The sequence below is a fragment of the Malania oleifera genome, chromosome 7 (assembly GCF_029873635.1).
Source record: "Malania oleifera isolate guangnan ecotype guangnan chromosome 7, ASM2987363v1, whole genome shotgun sequence".
In the NCBI taxonomy this organism is placed as follows: domain Eukaryota; kingdom Viridiplantae; phylum Streptophyta; class Magnoliopsida; order Santalales; family Ximeniaceae; genus Malania; species Malania oleifera.
Genome location: NC_080423.1, coordinates 18,572,602 through 18,593,775, shown reverse-complemented (window position 1 = coordinate 18,593,775; position 21,174 = coordinate 18,572,602). Strand labels below are relative to the sequence as shown.

The 21,174-nt window shown below is 34.5% G+C and overlaps 1 protein-coding gene across 1 annotated transcript; it reads right to left on the bottom strand.

Annotated features, from left to right (window-relative positions):
* Positions 1-987: 987 nt before the first annotated feature.
* LOC131159412 (26S proteasome non-ATPase regulatory subunit 12 homolog A-like) lies at positions 988-20,705 on the bottom strand. Its single transcript, XM_058114297.1, has 12 exons — positions 20,384-20,705; positions 20,043-20,237; positions 18,793-18,900; positions 18,598-18,702; positions 18,433-18,489; positions 18,051-18,247; positions 4,991-5,090; positions 4,813-4,925; positions 4,552-4,705; positions 4,375-4,452; positions 1,529-1,769; positions 988-1,433 (listed from the first exon to the last, which is right to left on the bottom strand). Exons 1-11 carry the CDS (start codon positions 20,384-20,386, stop codon positions 1,551-1,553), a joined length of 1,329 nt encoding a protein of 442 aa, XP_057970280.1. The 5' UTR covers positions 20,387-20,705; the 3' UTR covers positions 988-1,433; positions 1,529-1,550.
* Positions 20,706-21,174: the final 469 nt, after the last annotated feature.

The following is a 21,174-nucleotide window of genomic DNA, read 5'->3' as shown; positions in this document are numbered from 1 at the left end:
AAAAATAAAATATAGTTTAAAATTGACTTATATTAGTTTATTGATATTTGACTTATTTTCTAAGTAGTTGAATTCCATATTTTAAAAACATAGTAACTTGGATAATGTGAGAAAAAATAGTAAATTGGCTCAATCAAAGGTCAACCATTTACTATAAATTTCAGTTTTCTTCATCCGCTTTCATATTTTATATATAAGAGACTTGAAATTCAACTATATAATTTAAATTTATAAAGTATGAGTTTTGAAATTTTAATTTATATTTTTTTTAACCCCATATTTGACAAGTTACTTGAATTTAAAAATATTAAACTTTATTTTATTTGTTTTATAATGTGTTTAGTCATTAATTTTTTATAAAAATACCATCTAACAAAAGTTTTATAGTAATCTAATTACTATGTTTTTTTATGATTTATTAGCATTTTAAAATTTTTTAAATAATTTCAACAAATTTTATGATTCGTCAGGCAAATGTCCATCAATATTCCCAGACACATTAAATTTAAGAATTTGTTAGGTTTTTAATTTTCTTATGCAACTTTAAATGCATTATATTGACCAATTTTCTCAATCCAACTTATTAAAATTAATTTCATTTTAAAATAAAAAATTACATATACTCAACGATTAAGTAATAGTAAACAAGTAAAAGATTTATTTGTTAATAAATTTTTATTATGCCATCCAACCAAAATCATTGAGAACTAATTTCAAAAATTTGTGTTTCATTGAAAAATCCACCAAAGCAGAGAACTGAACAACAAAATGAAGCCTAGTCTCAGTGAATCAATCCCCTCCCCAGGGATTCAACAATGGGTCAGTATCTCCCTCGCCATTCGCTATGCTCGGATGGATTGATTGATTGATTGAGATTAATTGGGAGTGACATGAAATAAAAAATTACAATGAATATGTAAATTATAAAGATCAATTTCATTCAATTTCAAATCAACAAATCATTCATCCGAATCAAGAAAAAGTCCAGAGGCAACAAGCATCAAATCATTTCTGCTGATTTCAGAATCATCATCAGTGCAAAAATAAAGCTTTATAAAAATTTTTTTAAAAAAAAAAAAAATGTAGACAGTACAAAGCACATGAGATTGGAGGAAGAAACCAAATGAAGCAAGCGATCCTAAGGAGGTCAAAGAATAGAGCATGCAGAACAATGATTTTTTCTTCCCAACATAAAAACAAGCCCCGTTCAGGATATTGTCAATAGTGGGGAAGCCAAACTACGTGCTGGTAGTATACAACATTCGTTTGTCCATTTTAGACCACATATTCCAACTTTCCATTCTTGACCTGCAATGAAAGAACTATGGGAAAAAAATCTGATGAATGCATGCCAGAACACTGATCGGTTGAAGGCTATCAGTAATATTGATGGGATCAACGCATCCACAAAACACAGCTGGATAGAGGCCAACCTGCCAAACGAAGTAAATTTTTAAGCTCAGATCATTTATGTATTCCTGTTCAAAGGAAAACAGAGAGAGAGAGAGAGAGAGAGAGAGAGAGATGCCTGCACTTCATGTCTTGAATTTTCAAACTTTCAAAACAGGCTTGTGAACCATGATTTCCTTGTGGATTTGGTGGCAACTCTTCTCAACAAGATCAAGCAACTTCTCCAAGTTCATTGCCCATGAATTCAGAATGTCATTGCTGTCTTTTGCTGCCTGGAAACAGACTATTCCCATTGGCCTGTCAATCTTTGCCACCAGCGCCTTAGATACAACCATATCTGAAAGATGCTTCTCAGCTTCCTGAACCAAAAGAGATGAAAAATTAAAAGGGTTTACGTAAATGGAGATCAACAAATATCAGTAATGTTCATGTTTACTAGACACGTGCAGCTCTCAATGGAGCTCTACCCAATCCTCCAGAAGCACTCTCCGAATGCAGAGGCAATTTGTTTACATTGTGCCCCTGCCAGACCCCTAAAGTGATTTGGATTCCGCAACTGGCATGCCTTTTTTCCCAGTCGAGCTGTCGGCACATGCCTAATGTGTGTTCCAGAGCCCCAAACTCAGTTTCTAATGAAGACTGGATGTTATGGAAATAATGAGCTATGGAGATATGGGGATTGGGAGGTTATGAACATAATAGGGTCTTAGAGACTCGTCAAAAATTTAAAATTGAAATGATTTTGTTTACTTGTGTCAATCGTTCGTAAACATTGTAATTAAATGATAACTTGCAAGACTAAGGGTGCTTTTTCGGAAAATGAGGAAAATGTTAATTAAAAACAACATCTTCCCTTAGTCAATAGTAGAGATGTTGTGAAATATGGCTCACATTCTAAAGGAAAGCACGAAGGAAATCAGAGTGCAGCAGTGCAGCAGGGCAAACCGTCGACGGTTTGCTTGTAAGCTTGTAACTGTCGACGGTTTGGGGGCAGTGATCTATTTTGCCTGAAACTGTCAACGGTTTGGCTCAGGACACCCAGCACAGATTTTGAATTTTGGAAAAATGGACGCTAATACGGTTGGGTTTCGGGAGGAAACCTCCAAGGAGGCTTATATATACATAGTATATGTAGTATATGGTGAGTCAATTGTGGTTGAGAGTATTATTTAGAGGGTTCTTGCATTGTTCTTGTAATTTGGACAAGAAGATAGTGAATCCTTGCCTTTTACTCCCTTGGATGTAGGCATTACTGAACCACATAATTCTTGGTGTCATTGTTATTGTTATTACTTTCATTTACTTGCTATGGTTGTGGATTGTTCTATATTGACCATTAGATTGCTGCATTGTTTGTTTGATCCTTTAAATACAAATATATATATTCCGTTGTGCATATTTGGGGGTTTTTATACAACAAATGTGTTCAGAAAATGAAAGAAACAAAACTAATGAAGTTCACAGCGGTCCCATCTTCATTAAGGAGATTGAGGCATTCCACTGTCATGAAACAAAAGATTGGGGGTTGGGGGGGGCGTAGAATGGTGGCTCATAAGACGAACTCATTCGCGAGGAAGAAAATAAATCATTTATACACTTCAAGATCAATCTTCAGGACAAACATGTAATGAGAAGGGATCACTCAAAAGCATAAACCTAAAACAAAAAGAAAGTTGCCAATTGGAATTCGCAAAATGGGCTGCAAGCAAGAAATTTAGAATGAATATCCACATACAATTATTTTTTGTGCAAGCAATGAAGGGGAGAAAAAGTACATAGCTTTCCAGCCAAAATGTAAGAAAATAATTAAATAAAATCTGGAATTTGAAATGTTGTTAGTTTGAACTTGGAAGGGAAAAAGGAAGCAACCAAATACTGCAAAAATCCAAGTAATAAGCATAAATGTATGCAGAGAGGCAGCAATTTTTTTTCCCCTTAAGAGCTGAACTATTTAGAGGGAATTTTAAAACAAATAAAATAGAAATCTAAAATGTCAGGAGGCAGTTTGGTATCACTACCAAAAATTATGAAAATATAAACCAGATATGGAAACTAAAAACCAAAGCTAAAACTAAAAACTGATAAACAGGTTAAGAAACTAAAAACTTGATTGAACAAATGCCTCCTTCTGTTCTTGAATCAAATAGCAATTGAAAATATTATTAAAATAATAAAAATACAAAAATAATTCAAAGTAGAAATATTATAATGAAAATAGGAATTAGTATAACTATTTTTCTTAATTGTTGTATTCCATTCACTTTACAAGGACAATGTTATGAGAATGGAGAAATAGTAAAAACATTTTTAAATGGCTTTCATTGTTTTTTAATTTTTATGGATATTTTAATTTTAATTAAAAATTATGCATAAAATGAATGATTTAATCTACAATCCTGGTATTTAATTTTTCTGGAAATTTAGCAAAAACAACTGAAAATCATAAAATCTGATTTTCAGTTTTTTTTTTTCCAAAACAGTTGGGAATGGACAGAAGAAAAAGAAAACCTAAACAAATGCATTTTCATAATCTATTTCTTCACTTTACAGAAATGAAAACAGAAAACAGAAATGATACCAATTAGGCTGTCATATTTCCCAGATGCAATTTTGCAAACACCTAGAAGCTTTCTTGAGGCAGAATTTCCTGATAAAGCACATCAAAGTGAAGCTGGGAAACTCGAGTTCAATGATGCTTACACACCAGAGTTCACAAGCCTAGCCAACTGCCTGAGACATGGCAGTTTGTACACCGTTCTATGTCATAAAAACTAACTTCATCCGGCATAATTTCCTCTAAAGCTTCAGGATATAAAACGCACAATAAATTTATGACTTCTAATTTTCTTCTAGATCAATTTTCAACAATTGAAAATCAATCCCCACCCTCTTTTCTCTCATACATGGAGAAATTAAAAAAAATCATAATAATAAAGAAATTCGCAATAAGTTATGCTAGCAAACCTGGATACTCAAACACAACAGTTCTGCGAGTCTCTTCAAGGTAATCCTTGAGTAGTACTTTGAAACAACAAGGATATTCTGAAAAGCCAAAGAATTCTTGTGAATTAATGATTACCAAACCATCAAAAAGGTCTGTGGTGAAATTGAGGTGAAAAACGAAATGTGTATGGGTAGTACATGTTCAATAATTCTCTGCCTTAGATCTTCTGCTGCTTTGTCCACCAATGAGCCTCCAAGCATGTTCTTCTCACTCTCAAATTCATCCTTGTATATTGCCCAAAGAGTTGTCCACTGGATGACTTCCATTGTAACCAATTGTTTCAACAGCAATCTACAAACATATTGAAAGCAGGCATCAAATAATAGTATGTTCACATACTGACCTACAACAAAAGAAGAAGAGATGTGATGCAAGCAATAATAAAACAAAATACATACCTAAAATTCGGAATTTCAGAGAGATTCTTATCCTCCAAGGTGGAGTTCAGAAGGCTAGACTGCATTGGATCATGAGGAGATAAAACTAGATACCAGCAGATTTTCCTCAGGACCTACATTCAGTATATAATCAGACACTTTTAACTAATTAAAGGATGCAATGAATTGAAAAACTTACTGGTATCCACTGGGCTGGGTTTTCCTTGATGGATGGGATCTCATATATTGCCTTATAGCTACGACATATTTCAAGGTAATCATTGTGATGTGAGTGGTACCTATGCAGATGGGAAATTATCAGTGAAAAGATCATTTGTTGCTAAAAACAAAAGTCGAAGATACCAATTTATTGCCACAGAAAACGAACTATAAAACAAAAACAATAGATACTGCATGTCATATAATGTAGGCATCATTAAAGAGTCACAGTTATGAAAAATCTATGATTCCTTTACAGTTCTTCACAAGTTGATTTGATTCACTTAATCATGCAATTGAGCAACACACTCATCCTTCCGGTTACGTTAAGGAGACCCAAATTCAGAATGGCAGGATTGACATATCCAGAATGGTAAGGACCCCTGACAAGCCTTTAGATGAAAGAATTTGTGGTTGTGTCTCTCACTCCCCCTCTGGGTGTGCGTGTGCATGTGCGATACCCATTTGAGAAAGTGATATTTGTCCATGGGACCAACAAAATTATGGGCCAACAAGAATGGAAAGAGAGGAACTGTGGTTTTCAAACCCCAAAATTCATGATTATAAATGTTACCTTACATAAATTTTGGAAAATTAGAAAACACGCTTTCTTTTTTGTGATTATTTTGAAATCTAAAAATAAAAAATTATTTTGTACGGTTAAACAAACTTCTTATTTTTCTAATAAGAATCTGGAAAAAATTTTAAATAATTCAAATACTATAAAAAAAAATTCAAAATTTATAATTCTCTAGAAAACTAAAAATTGAAAAATAGAAAATGTTTTCAACAACTAAATGGGCCCTTAGTATTTTCAGGGGTATAGTTGCAATTTTCATAAATTTTAACTTATTTTCATAGGAAAATTTTTAGAAGCCCTTAGAAAATCTAATTGTCAGATATGTGCTTGAAAGAAAGTCATTGGATGGTTTTAGAAATTCCTCGCTTCCAAAGCAAGTTGAGCCAAGAAGGATTAGTAGATTCAGAGTCTATATAAAAGACTTGTCATTTAACTTCAAAGCCATGAATAAATAAGCACTTCCAGCATTGATGCTTTCTCTTGACTGTGTGAATTTCAGGGTAGTCATGAGTGAATTTCTCACAAACCCTAGGTTGACTTCCTATTCTATCCTTCTTCTTCCTCCGCTCTCTTGTTTTTCAATCCATTGCTTATTTCAGATAGGATTCCATCCCTAATTCCTAAATTTCTCCAATAACAAGAATCCTAGTGTGAAGTCCATAAACTCTCAATTTCATATCCACAACCCTAAAAACTAATCCTTAAAATAGAACCCCAGTAACTGGTAACTATACTGTTTACAACCCTTAGTTTTCTCCATACCTGACTACCAATAGTTTCCTTGAGCTCCAAGATCCACCCGAAACTTCATCCACCGGTCACCTAATCAAAATCCTAACTTCTCTGTATCAACCAGCTTTTTTAAACCACCACAAACATAAGTTAAACATACAAGGGAATCCCCCAGTCTCTGAGAATACAAATATACACATCCCCAAGTCTAGATGGGATTATGGAAATAAAACAAAGCCAATGCACTAATTGATGCTTTAATTACATCTTATACTCACTAACCATAACATCAGAATATTCTTCTGTTCTATTTTTTCATATATGGCCCATAGGATTGCAAAGAGAATAGCTCTTCTCAAAATCTTGCCCTTTGCCCCACACATTTCTGATTGCCCACAGCTACATGATCAAAAAGGTAGCTACCACCCACAGAACCCTTAATCCACATAAAAATCTTCCCAAAAAAACAGAAGAATGTGTAAACTACAAGGAAAGAAGAGAACCATATGGGATGAAAGGCCTAGAAATGATTAGGAAAGATTGGGAAGACTTCTTCTAATGTCTAGCTTTTCACGTTGGACATACAGATGGCGGAGTTTTTTTTGGCATCATAGGCAGTGACGGTATCAATCTTAAAAATCTATCTTTCCCAATGTCAGCAAGGCAGCAATGGATGTAGAGGCTTTGTGACAACTTGCTTTACCACCATGAAAAGAGGAATCTCTTAGAATGTTAATTTTAAAAAGTGTTCGCATGATTGAGAGCTGGAGGCCAAGATCTATCCTCAAATTTCAGGTTCAGAAATGATCTGGAAGGCAAACAGCCATGGTGATTTCCAGCATCCGAAGCAGAGAAATTCAACCTCAGGTAGCCTGCAGAAAAGAGGGTAGAATTCGGTATATTGAAGCCACCTTTGCATCCTGCACTGGAGGTGCAATAATGGGCTGTGAGATGTGGCTATACGACAGAACAGCTCTAGATAACAGTTCAGTGAGTGTGTAAAGAGCTTTGGGCCTGGACAGGAATAAGGACTGGTAAAGAAAGGTAAAAAGCAATCAACCTTATTCATCTGACCATGGTTTGGAACATGTGTAGTTAAAGGAATAGGAGTCTTTTGAGGGTACTGAATTACCTATCAGGGTCATTATAGGGACATGATTAAATGCTAATTTTTTAACATAGCGCTGTAACAGTCAACAATATTTAGAACAATAGAATTTGTTAATTTTTTGCATTGTAAATTATTTGATGTACATGTGTTCCCCACTAATGCCTTATAATTATACTTCTCTTTAGTTAGAGAGAGAGAGAGAGAGAGAGAGAGAGAGAGAGAGAGAGAAAGGCCCTGCAAATGATTTGACTCTAAATGAAAGTTCACTGTGTATGGACTGCAAAGAGGGTATCATTCCACCAAATCTTGCCCTACTCTGTACATTCTTTTGATTACTCCTCAACTACATAAGTTGAAGAGTGACATTAACCACAGCCTCACAAATCGGCTCAAAAATCTTCACAAATAACAAAGAGAAAAAGCAATGACTCCACAATTTTCGAGGAGTTTAGTTACGAGTAATTTCATTGATTGCAAAAAAAGCATATAAAAACAGGAGAAGCTTATTCTTCAAGAGAAATTGAAAACTGATTGATTTTTTAGACAAGTTTTTTTGAAGATTTTGACTCATTTAAAATGTTTCCAACAACAAATAATGTCATTTGTGCCAAAACAATTAAGGTATCAACCAAAGAAAAAAAGAGTGTTCAAGTTTGATTATTAAGCATGAAAGAAAGGCATAGTTGCTAATTATCCTCATATTATCCATCTCCTTTTGTCTCACTATTGCTCTTATCTCTTCCACATCCTCTCTTAATCTTCTTCTCTCTAGTACCCTCAACAATACTCTTCACACACTTGATACACTTCCATAATTACATCTCAAACAGGATGCTAGGATCAAATACAAGGAAAAGAAGAGTGATGGAGGACAACTAATGGAGAACTTTAAAAATGCTCATATTCTAGCTATCGCTATACAAATTGGGATTTCTATTTTAGTTTGGATGGCAATTTTAGTTCAGTTAACTGAGGGCTGTTGTATATTTGAAATTTGAAGATATATTTTCAAATTATTCGTTTTGGTTATAATGGTGGATGAGCAAGTTCTTTGTGTACTGTACTAAACAGTAACCATTTGAATTTTAAAACTGGTTTTCACTCTATCTCCTGCAGCCCAATTTTCATCAATAAGCCTAGCCCCCAAAGGGAGTGCATTTTCTTTGCATATTTAAGCAACATCACGACTGTCCTACTTTTCATTCTAGTGTTATCCAACACTTCATCAGCTACCAGAGTTGCATCCAAAATTGAGTGACCTCAACAAAAACAATCTAAAAAGCAAGAAAATCATTCCCATTAAAATGACCTTCAATCTAATTGGCCAAAACCTTCACAAGGATCTATCAATAGTAGTCATCAAACTAACAGCCCTGAAATCTCTAACCTAATATAGACCAATCTTTCTTGGGAACAACAATATCAAAGCCACACCAGCTATGGGAGGTTTGGAGATATTACAAACTAAAACCAAAATATTTTACAGCCAAACTGAAGGTTTAGAATTTGGGTCCACCTTTCAGGCTTTAAACTAGGAACACAGCAAAACAACATAACAATAAATTATTCAAAACAATTGTTGATATCCTGGATATCCAAACATACAGTTTGTATCATTCTCTTTTCTTAATTTGCACATGGATGGCATCCCCTTGGTGCTATATTAGTCTACTCTCACTTTGCTGACCAAAAGGAAAACATAATTTATGACAAAACACACCCCAAAAAAGTGCAGATCTCATTGAAGACCAATTTAAGACACTATAACATAAAAGTATACCTAAAAATATAAGATGAAAAATAAAAATATATCTCCAAATATTAAATTAATGAAATATAATAAAGAATTTAGTGTATAACATATGAAGTGTTATAATCTTCCTTAACTATCGGCCAATAAACTTACATGTCAGCACAAACTACACTGCATATTATGTATGTAAATTTATAATATACAAAAGTAACTAATATATATATATAGGCATTTTTTTGGGTCAGCTTTTGCAAGTTCCAAACCACAAACCAAACTCAACCACCAATTTGTCAAATTTTTAGAACCATAACCCAACTAACAATTTTTAAAACCAAATCAAATAGTTCATATAGTTTGCCGATTTGACATAAGGCAATGCTCACCCTAAATCCCATTCACGAAAGGAATCACTAAACACTTCCATCAGAAAATCCTTCAGAAAGTCTCAAGAATCGTGGAACAAAGGAATAGTGAACCCATAACGTGTAGATGTCCAGATCATGGTTTTAAATAAAGGCCGCGACCGTTACGTAACACCGTTACATAAAGGTTTTTTGGGTTACCGATACCGTTACACACCGCGAAATCGGTAGGAAGAAAAATCACGGTCGTTAAATCATCTAACTTGAAACCCCTCCACCCTCTCTCTCCCTCTCTTTTATATATTTATATTTGTGCATTTTTGTAGATATATAAATATATATATATATATATATATATATATATATAGAGAGAGAGAGAGAGAGTTGAACACCCTTGAATGGAAATGGCTTGCATAGCAGGCATGAACAGAGATGTGAGAAGCTACTTTAAAAATCGTGTGGCAAGTGAGGGAGACCAGAAGAGAGAGAGAGAGGGTATTTAAGAATGCACTTTAAGCAATTTCAGAGTTTGTTAACAAAATGGAATTCCTTCCAATATGAGTTATAAAACCTAGCAAAGCGGAAACCAAAGACTCATCTCTGAACAAATTGTGTGCCCCCGCATGCAAAAAGAAAGGAGGTCAGTTTTAGAGCTTTATTAACAAGAGAGAGGTTTTAAATGGCTCTTTAAAACATTTATCTCAGGCTTCAAAATTATGCTACGTGGGAAAAACATGAAGTTCCCTCTGAATATTGTGTGTGCTCACATACAATGGGCCAAGCTTGGTCTAGGCTTTCATCATATTTTGATGGCTAGGCTTAGTCATAATGCTATAGCTTTGGGTCCAACAGAACTCAAACCTACCCAAAAAAGAACATATTTTTATAGTAGTGCCACGCCAACCTTCAACCACCATTACACTAGACGCACTAAATAACATCAAAGCTGTTACCAATACATGGTAGGACCACAGGCCCAATGCTATTAATCCCTCAAGATACCCCCGAAAACAGAAATCCTTTTTGGGGGGGGTGGTGGAGGGGGATTCTGATACATATGAGTTCAGAACAAGTAATGAGAAGTGTCAAATGTTAGCATTACCATATCAATGTTGGATGTTTTAAATTAAAAAAATATTTGTTTAATAGTCGTCAGTTTTATTTTAATTAAGTATACATTAAACTTAATATATTAGTATAACTTTTTTAAAATATTAACTATTACTTTACCAGTTTCGTATTATGATGGTGGAAATTACACTTAATTTTATCTATATAAACTGTAATCCAGCTTCATTTCAATATACATTTTTTCTTCTTCGAAATAACTATCTTCTGCTCTTTCTTAAGATTTATATTTTGTTATATAACTAAATGACGCTATATCTCCTATCACTTTGGTGTTTGTGAGTGCACACAAAATCAAACCAGCTGAGTAATCTTGGAGGCCGGGCGCACAATGTCTATATGCACTGAGAATGTTCTCTGTAGGTGCGAGATCACCTTTTAGGACAGTGGTCCTTCCATGCCTCAGCTTTTGATAAGTATTTGTATTTTTATTTAACATTAATTTTATTAGTAAATATTATATTTCCAAAATAAAATTCCATCCTTCTCCTTGTGCACAAAACTACATAATAACTCTACACAACCTCAAGTTTCTCGTTCATAATGTGATCTTCCAATACAAAATATTAAAAGAATTTTGAGTTCTTTAGAGAATTCTTGTGTGTGAAAGATCATAGTAACTAGAAACAACCAGAATATAGTAGTTAAATTTGCAAGGCATACTAAGGCCGTAAGGCGCAACATGTACCTAAAACCTAGGCACAGGGCACCTTATGAAGGTGAAGCATGCATTTATCAAAATTGTGTAAAATTCCCTATTTAATAGTCTTGATTTGTAAAATCATTAGCGTTTAGAACTAGTATTTTGATTTTAAAAAACCAAAATAATCAATACTAGAACATAAATGAATAATATATTACAAATTTTCAATAATATTCAATGTTCATGCCATAAATTCCACAAAATAGAAGTGGAAGTAAGCAGCAGGAAACACCCAAAAAAAACAAAAACAAACAAACAAACAAAAGAACAAAACAGGCAGCAGAGAAGTTCTGACAAAGTCCAGGACACAGCACTCTGTTCATGCCAAAAATTCCACATAACAGAAGCAAAAATGCCAAGAAAAAGAACTACGTTGAAAAAAAGCAGCAGGGTTTCCAAATAAAACAATTATTAAAATTTGAGAGAGAGAGAGAGAGAGAGAGAGAGAGAGGGAATTAAAGAAAGATCATCAAAAAGGGGGCCCAGGGGGGCAAGCAGTCCAGAATAGGAGGAAAACAAGACAATTGCGAGCAGCAGAACTGAAATTTCAGGGGGGGGAAGTGGCATAATTTCAAAAAAAAATTTAAAAAATAAAACAAATAAAGAAGAAAACATGGATAGGGGGGCCTCACAGCTCTGATTGGGATCAGCATAACAAGCCGCAAGAAGAAGAAAAGAAGAAAACTGAGCAGCAGAGCAGAAATTTCAAACGTAAGTACCAAAGATTCCCCAAAAATAGCAAGAAAAAAGAAAAAGGAAAAAAAAAAAGAGCAAAAATGGGGGCCACAGCCGCTCAGATTTAGGGCAGCATAACACTGTTTTTGGTTGATCAAAAAGAAGAAAAGAAAAAGGACAAAAAAAAATGGTCAAAGAAAAGAATGAGAGTTAGCTTTAATCTCCAGCTGATTTTAAAAGGATTTTTTTTTGTGGGGGGGCGGGGGGGGGGGGGGGGGGGGGGTGGTGGGGAACAAAAACAAACCATGAGGTGGATATACATGAGGCATGCCTTGCTGCATCTTTGCACCTCTCTGCACGTTGGTGCACCTCTTGAATGTCACCTCGCCTCAACCACTATCAAGTGCAAGTCTCATCACCTCAGTGTATTTTGTACCTAGAGTCTTTTACCACTATGATCTAGAAAAATCTTGAATTAATAGTCAATAAGTCTTGCCATCAAGATTTACAATTTGAAAAGTGAGAGGATTGTTATAGCTAATTTTTTAATCATTTAATATTAGCACTTGGATCATTCATTTGCATGAGAACAAATTGTAACTTCCCATCCACAACTTTAGTGGAGATGACGTTACTCTCTAACCTCAATCCTTTTAATTTGATCAGTGTTACCTTTTTAAAATAAATACATTTGAGATGTAAAGCCATACACTGTGTTAACTGTTTAAAATGAATATATTTCATAGTTAGGGTCATACTCTTTCTCCTTCCCCTATCCGCAATTTCCACAGAAGAACATAACAAGATGCCATTTAATAAATAGCACACAAAACTTCATCATAATGAACTTTTAAAACTGGAACTGGAAAAAGTCATCACAAAAATTCTACAACACCCAATTCTCTAATGCAGGGAACACAGGAAAGACACAGATCTGGAAATTCAGGGTTCATTTAACTGTGGAAAAAAATGTTTTCTTTTTCATTCCCAGTTTCCTAAAGATTTATAAAAATATCATCTATTTTTCTAATTCCCCAATAAATGCACAGAAAGCTCAGAAAAAATATAAACAATAGAAAACTGAAAAAACAAGGCAGCATATAAATAAGTTGGAAAACTGAATAATAAGATGGCATTTTTTAAATTCTTCAGAAATTTGGAAAATGAAAGTTGTTTTCCACAACTAAACAGGCCCCATTGGGAAGGTTTCTAGTGACTTTCTGGCTAAAACTAGACAAGAATTGTCATTAAAATCCTTGTTAGTTCACACAATCACGCTACCAGGGGTTTAATTGAGGTTTAGATCAAAATTAATTGGATAGAACTTCGAGCTCAAGAAAATTGTAGACATGCTGAAAATAAGGGCCGTGAACAGTACTAGCAACAGTACCTAAGCAGCCATTTGGTATTATTATCAGAGATTAGGAGAACAAAAAACTTAAAACAAAAACTGAAAACAAAAAATTAAAGCTGAAAATTAATAATTCCAAAACAGAAACAAATTCAAAACAGTGCATGCAAATTTTTTTCCTTGCATAAGACAACAATTAGTAAATAATGAAAATGCAAAACAAAAATTTTGTAAGAAAAACTAGAAATTAACTATAAATATTTTACAAAATTATAACATTTCTAAATTCACATTTTAGTACTCCAAGAACAATTCTATTTGATAAGGTTAAAATTTGGTAAATTTATTTTTGGATATTTTTTATTTTTTCAAAATTTTATAAATTTAGTTAGTTCTCATTTTAATTTTATTTTAAATGCACAAGGAAAAAGTGAATTGCAGGTTCCTGCAACAACTAAAAAATCAGATTTTCTATTTGTCCTTTGTTGCCAGAAAAAGTAGAAAACCAACAGCAAAACTCAAAATTGACAACATAGACATGCATGTTGTCGCCACCATCTTCTTTAGCAGTGAAAATAGAAAGCAGAAAACAGCCTCTAAAGTTTAGTTTGTACTTTGTAGAGCTTTGAGGTTCTAGGGTTGTCTGTATGAGTTTAGGAAGTTATGGGCTTTCACTCAGGTTTTATTATTGGAAAAAAAAAAAAAAAGAATTGGCAATGGCATCTGATCTAAATAACAGAAGAATTTTAAAGTAGAAAAAAAAAATAGAACCTAACTGACCTACCAAGGGTCTTGCGACATCCACTCACAGCAACAAAATCCACATGGCCAAAAGAAAACATTGATGCTAAAAATTCCTTTCCCATTTATTAGAAATCAAAACAGTGCAACCCTTTATATACTCCGTAGTTACTAATCTTACTCAGTTGTGTCATAGAACCAAGCCCAGCCCAGTCCACAAACAAATCAAACCCAGTCAAAGCCAGACCAACCCAGCAGTTTTGGGTGAACCTGTGTGACCTGGCTGAATTAGATACACTCAGATGGGTAAACAAGTGTTTTCTCATCTCGTACTCTTTAGTTTTCGCAACAGAGAAAAAACAAAGACCAAAAAAAGAAAAAAAATTATGAAACAAAAACCCTCGAAACAGAACACGAATAGCATCAGTCCTTGGCAACCTTCATGTCCCAGGGCAGAAGATGCAGACAACGGAGAGGGTTTTCACATTAGCAACAGCAAGCTTACCAAATAATTTCGAACAGTAAAACACACCAGAATCGTGTCATTGTTGGCTCATCATCAATTTGCCGCAGCCTGCAGATTGAGCATTTCCTAAATCCAAGTGTTTCAATGTCAACAAATAAGCATTTTTCCATTTCCATTTATCACACTTGAGCTCTCTATTTTTCCTCCTCTCATTCTTCTTTGGATTTTAAAATTATATACAATTAAGCCAACTCTCTACCTGCTATGCCTCTGCATCAGTAAATACCATGCGTTCGATAAAATAACCAAGCCAACGCCCATATGTGTATACCTAACTTGTGCTTGATAAATTAACCTTCGTCCCATTTCATATTTATTTATGTTATCTAAAAAATAAACTAGCCTTATCAACTGAAAGATTATAGTGGTAACAAATGGTACTAATTTTAAGTTTAAGTTGTGACAGTTTGCAGAATATTGGCATTCAAGAATGACTACAAATAGTGTTGGTAGTGCTGCATGTCTACACCAGCCATCCTAACACCAGAATCTACAACAGGTTCATCTCCTCAAAAAGGCTCTTAAGGAAAAAATTGTTCCAGCATGAGGACATTGCAGGGAGATTGATGAAGCCTGTGGAAGAGGGGATAAGTTGCATGGTACAGTCCAAACATTTTAGCAGGTGGAGGATTGAATAGCTTTAAACAACATCATGCAGGGAGATTGATGAAGCATGTGGAAGAGGGGCAAAAAATTTACTTGTTTGATATGCCCAAAACTTTTAGCAGGTAGGGGCATGCATTGCCTTAAACAACATTTAGTTAATGTAAATGGTGAAGTAGAACCTTGTAGGAGAGTACCCGAACATATTTTACCAAATGAAAGCTCTCGTAGACTATATAGCAACACAAACTGATGGAGGACCACCTATATCCCCTTGGCTGCCCATTCGGCACACGTAAGTTAGGTGTAGGCTTAAGGAGGTTTAGGGCATATATGCATGGAGGACCTCTTCGTATTTTTTTAGTGACTTCTTTTAGTAATTGTAATTATGCATTTAATTGGGTCATATTTGTAAATATATGTTAGTTATATTAGTGGTTTAACTGCTGGACATGCTCATCAATGTAAAGTTATTGTTTGAATCATATTGCAGTTTTTCCTCTCTCTCTCTCTCCCCCGCAGGTTCTGCTGTGCTTCTTCTTCCTTCTCCCAATTCTATCTCTATATATAACTTTCCATACTTGTCCTACGTTACACACACACAGAAATTGACTGATGAACAGAACCCATTTTGTCCATGCTGGAAAGCTTATGTAAAGTACATATGAAACATGATGATGATGAGATTTTATCAAGTTCTATGCCACCCAAAAAGTCTAAATGAAAGGACATTTATTGGAGAAAATCAGCACAGAAGGGCTATAGTTCCAAACAGGGAAGAAAGGAAGGTTGCCTGCATCTATCATAACTATTTTATGCCAAGAACCACTCCTTGAGCTGAACCTATAATTAAGAGAGCTCAACCTACAGCTAAGAGTGTGCGACAAAATGACAAAGCAAAGGGAAAATGTGATCTTGCTGTATCAAAGTGGATGATCGATGCTTGCACACTCTTTGAAGCAATAAGATCCATGTATTAACTATGGCAGATGCAAAAGCTAGTAAGGATGCTGGTTATGAATGCCTTGTCTAAAATGTGGAAGAAGTAAGGGACTTTGTTGATAGATTTTTGTGAAAGATGGAAGGGAAGTGGATGCACAACCACAGTGAGTGGCTGGACAGATCAATGCAGGAGAATGCTTATGCTCATTTATTATCCAATAGGAACTGTTCTTCTGAAATTTGTTGGAGCACTTGATACCTTTACAAAGCATGTTTATTACGCAAAAAATTGTTCAAAGCAGTGTATGTTTTTTTGAGCCAAAAAAAAAAAAATAGTACTCATGGACACCAGCAACAACAACAAACAAAGCCTTACATATTACTAGGTCGAGACGGCTACATGAATCCTTTTCCACCAATTTACACAATCACGGACAATTTCCTTCGACAAATTCAAGGCTATTAAATCCTTACTATCTCATTTTAAGTTTTTTAGGTCTACCTCTATCCCTTTTACTGGACCTCACAGTAACTCACTCTTCCTCACTGGCACACTATTTGTCCACCGTTGCAGGTGCCCGAAAAATCTTAGACATTCCTCCCTTATCTTCTATAAGAGCTATGCCTAATTTACCGTGAATATGTTCATTCCTCAATTTATCTTTTAACGTTATACCACTCATCCATCTTAGCATTCCCATCTTGGAACTTTTACTTTCTGGATATTTTGTTTCTTAGTCGCTCAACATTCTCCATATAGCATAGCTAGTCTTACAGCTGTCCTATAGAACTTCCATTTTAATTTTAAGGATATTATGTTGCTGCTAGGAGGCACTATAGCAGGAGTTTGACACAATCTATTGGTCTACATGTGCAGCACACTCCATTAATTAGATGTTCCATGACATTGAAAAACTAGATCACATCTAGAGAGTGAAAAATTTCAACATATACTAAGGAGAATAGAGGGAAAATTTTGTCAATTTAGTGTTAGATTTAATGTTTTGGAATGAGTTTGCTATTGTAAGGATCATATAGCCTCTTTGGGTTTGCGGATTGTTGACAATGATATGAGACCTGCCATGGGCTATTTGTAAGGGACTATGGAGCAACCAGCTTCATGAAAATCTTAATATTTCAGGGTAGTGGTTAAATAACTTAAATCCTAATAACCAATATAATGCTATTGAAATGGCAAAACATAAACATACTATTTCAACATTGAGAAAAAATATGCCTATGGGAATCCCACGATGCAGAGCAAGTTAAAAAGTGAGATGACTGTTCATAAATGCATGAGGAGATTTTGAGAACCAGGGGGAAATTCTTCCACGAAAGGAATTTCTTATTTTTAACATGCACAAGTTGTTTACTGATTATAGTTCTCCTGAATTTTATCGATTTGTATTCATACCATGCACTAACCTAGTAAAAATTAAGAAAAACTAGCAAGTAGATTATTGTTGGTATAGCTGGATCACTGAGCCTTTGGAATTCCAACTTATTTCTCTTCTTAGAACAGACATGTTCAAATGTACTGTGACTGTATCCGCATTCTAGAACACTACATGTTACTCAAAATGCAAATTATTAGTATTTTTAGATTCAGTGCAATACAATAGGTCATTGCATCACAGGGAGTAATTATGCAATTAATCTCACACTGGAGTTATAGTTTCAAAAATGTGTTAATCAAAATGCAGGTTTATGCAATACATATAGTTCACCCCTTTAAAAAAAAAAATTTAAAAGCATAAGTTGGCCTCTTAAACTGTTAAAATATTATCAGGACAAATAAAATAAGAAAAAAACGAAAGGAAAGCACTCATGTACCGTATCATAAGTTCGTAGTAGATTCGCTTCAACTCCAACAATGAGGGTATATCAACAGGAGCCTCTTCCACAACACTATCACCTTCTTTAGGTTTTTTCTTTTCTTTTGAAATATCAGCATCAAAAACTCTTGGACTAATCTTCCTTGAGAGAATTTGTGCACGAACATAATCCTGGCGATCTAGACACAAACGAACCTAAAAAAAATATTTCAAATATGAGCCCAAAATTAGCATTGCCAATTGTGCCTCAAAATATCGCCCTTCCACTAAAGAAAAATGATAGCCTAATAGATTGAGAGAGAGAGAGAGTGGGAATGTGGGTGGGTGTAGGTGTGTGTGTGTGTGTGTGTGTGTGTGGCTCAAAAAGGGGGGAACCTTACTTGATCGAGAATAAATGCTATTTTCTCAGTTTTTGCCATAGCACCAAATGTTTCCACCTGCGAATCAATACCATCAATAAGGGAGTGGGCAGCAATTGTTGAGCTTCCTTATAATAACAGAAAAATCCATGCAAGCCATTGCCAAATTACACAGTTGACACTGACCGCAATTTCTTGCATCAAATCTGCAGCTTCAGCTATTTGTCCCTGTTCTTCTTTAATCTTTGCAAGCTTCTTTATCAGCCTAGCCCTTTCAATTTCGACATATATCTAAAAAACCATAAATCTGAATGAAGCAACAAAATAAACAAGAAAATAATTCACTAGTATAAGTAGGAGCTCTAACAGCAGTAAACTCACCTTTCCTGCAGAAACACTATTAAGCGTTTTAATGAGCTCTATACAAGTCTCAATATCTGGTGTCTCATCAATATATTGCATAGCTTGCTGAACCATTGCAGTAACGGCCTGTGTAAGGAAAGATAACCCCATGAACAACACTGCCAAAAACATTACAACTGACCAACAGAAAGAGAAGTTTGTGAACACTACTTTCTGAGAACAAGAAGGATCAAAGTCATAGCTAACATAATCTGCTAAAAACATTGAAACGGTGCATCCAAAATAATCAATACAATGGTACGTGTAGCAATATTTAAGCATGAAAAGCAAAAGCAATTAAAACTTCAAATTTTATGACTAATCAGCAAGAGCAATTATCAAGTCTTCAACAAGCATACGCGTGTAGCATGCGGAAATGAATATTTCCACGTTTGGACTTTACAAAGATGTCCAAAAAACCACATACAATTTTATAAAAACATTTGATGTGAAATTTTCCTAATATTGAACGAAATGAGTTACGCAAATGGAAGAATTCATTGTCTCATCATACTTAGATGATTTGAAATTCTTTTTTTTTTTTAGTCTATGTGTTTCTTTAAGATAAAATCGTTGTTCAAATTTTACATCATCATTCTTGAGTTGACCACACGTTCCCAATAGCTCTATCAATATGATGGACTTTGAACAGCCAATAATTATTGGACATTCAGTTTCCATAAGAAATTTGCACCCACCCTAATGTGGATGCATATAGGAAAATTACCAATCCAAAGTCTTAATAAAGTTCAAGGTCCCAAATTTCATATTCTTTAATCAATTTAGACAGCATTGCAGGAGTACATGTGAGCAAAATACAAATCCCATTGTTATATCACAGTCAAGAGCCCACAAGTTCACATAAATTTACATAATCATGGAACAAAGTTGCTTAATAAGAAACTAACAGTCCAATAATGTTACCAGTGGAAGCCAAAAAATTGTGCCTGCACAATTACCAATTTCTGCGCTCAAACATAGACAGCAGTCCATATACCTAACCAGTCAAAAAATCATAAGCATAACCCAGCGCCAAAATAAATATTGCACGATCAGATCACGTGCACCGTCAATAAACTAGACATATAGAGTCCAATTATATCTTCAATCACCAACTCCCAACTCCCAAAACCCTGATGCTCCATTTAACCAGCACCCACAAAACGCTGCTCCTTGTGAACTCAAAATAACATTACAGAACAATTAAAAGTCGCTATTTTTTAGCGTACCTGCTTGAGCTGACCCCGCCGCTTGGACAACAAAGCAATCTGGTCATTGAGGGTCTTCCACGCTCTAGCCTCGAAGCAGAGTTGAAGAATGTCCGTCACAGCCTTCTTCGTGCCCGAGACATCTCCGGCTAGCCTCATTTGCTTCTCCACATTCAAGAGGGACTCTATTTGCACATCCAAATTGCCTCCACCTTCCTGAAAAAATGAAATTCCAGACACATATATCTAAATCTAAGTATTAATGATAACAAAACAGTAAATTACGAGTAAATCAAACAAGAAATTGTTGAAAAGCAAAAAGATAAGATCTGAAAACAAATTGAAGGTTTGAAGTCAATAACCATTTTGAATCAAACTATGAGCTCTAAATCCAGAAGAAAATGGAGAAATCTTGGAGCAAACAGTCGATTCAGTAGATTGATGATACTGCGAGCGCTAAGGAATCGACTTGCAACCGGGAAACCCTAAGAGAGAGAGAGAGAGAGAGAGAGGAAAGGTGTGGAACCCGCAAGAAAATAAAAACCCCTCTCACAAGAAAAGAATTTTGTTTTAACGTATTTGGAAACATCGCTTTTCCTTTTCTCTTTTCTGTTTTCTCTTTTCTCTTTTTCTTCTCTTTCTCTTTTTCTTCTCTCTCTTTTTCTTTTTTTTTTTTTTTTGTTTGGATGTCTTGAAGACTTTCAACTATAAATATTGATTATTTGTGAGTTATTAAACTAAAATTGTAAAATTGTCTATCTCCTCCCATCTAATTATTTAATCATCTTAATTTTGAAGAGATCTTTAAACACAAATCCATTCAAAATTTTATTCTATTCATTATTAACTTATTCATTTCAACAAAAAATGTAATATTATTTTATTTTTGCTTAATTTATTTCATAAGACGATAAATATACTAAAAATGATAAATATTACGAATAAATAAATAATATTACCTCCTCCAAAATATGTAAAACTAATATATAATATTGATTTCCTGTGATAGAAAAAGTTGAAAGTTCCAAGTATATTCTTATAATCTTTGCAATACTTAAGTCAAGATAAAAGAAGTAGAAAGAATAATCATGTTAAATCTATGTTGTAGATCTATTACCTTACACAAAAATTCTCCTATTTAGGGGGGGCAAAA

What these genes read in the sequence shown, in the direction of transcription:
- LOC131159412 (XM_058114297.1), bottom strand. An exon ending in ATAGTGTTTCTGCAGGAAAG is followed by an intron (nt 18,703 to 18,792) that starts GTGAGTTTACTG and finishes ATGGTTTTTTAG; the next exon opens with ATATATGTCGAAATTGAAAG. An exon ending in TACTACGAACTTATGATACG is followed by an intron (nt 5,091 to 18,050) that starts GTACATGAGTGC and finishes CCATCTGCATAG; the next exon opens with GTACCACTCACATCACAATG.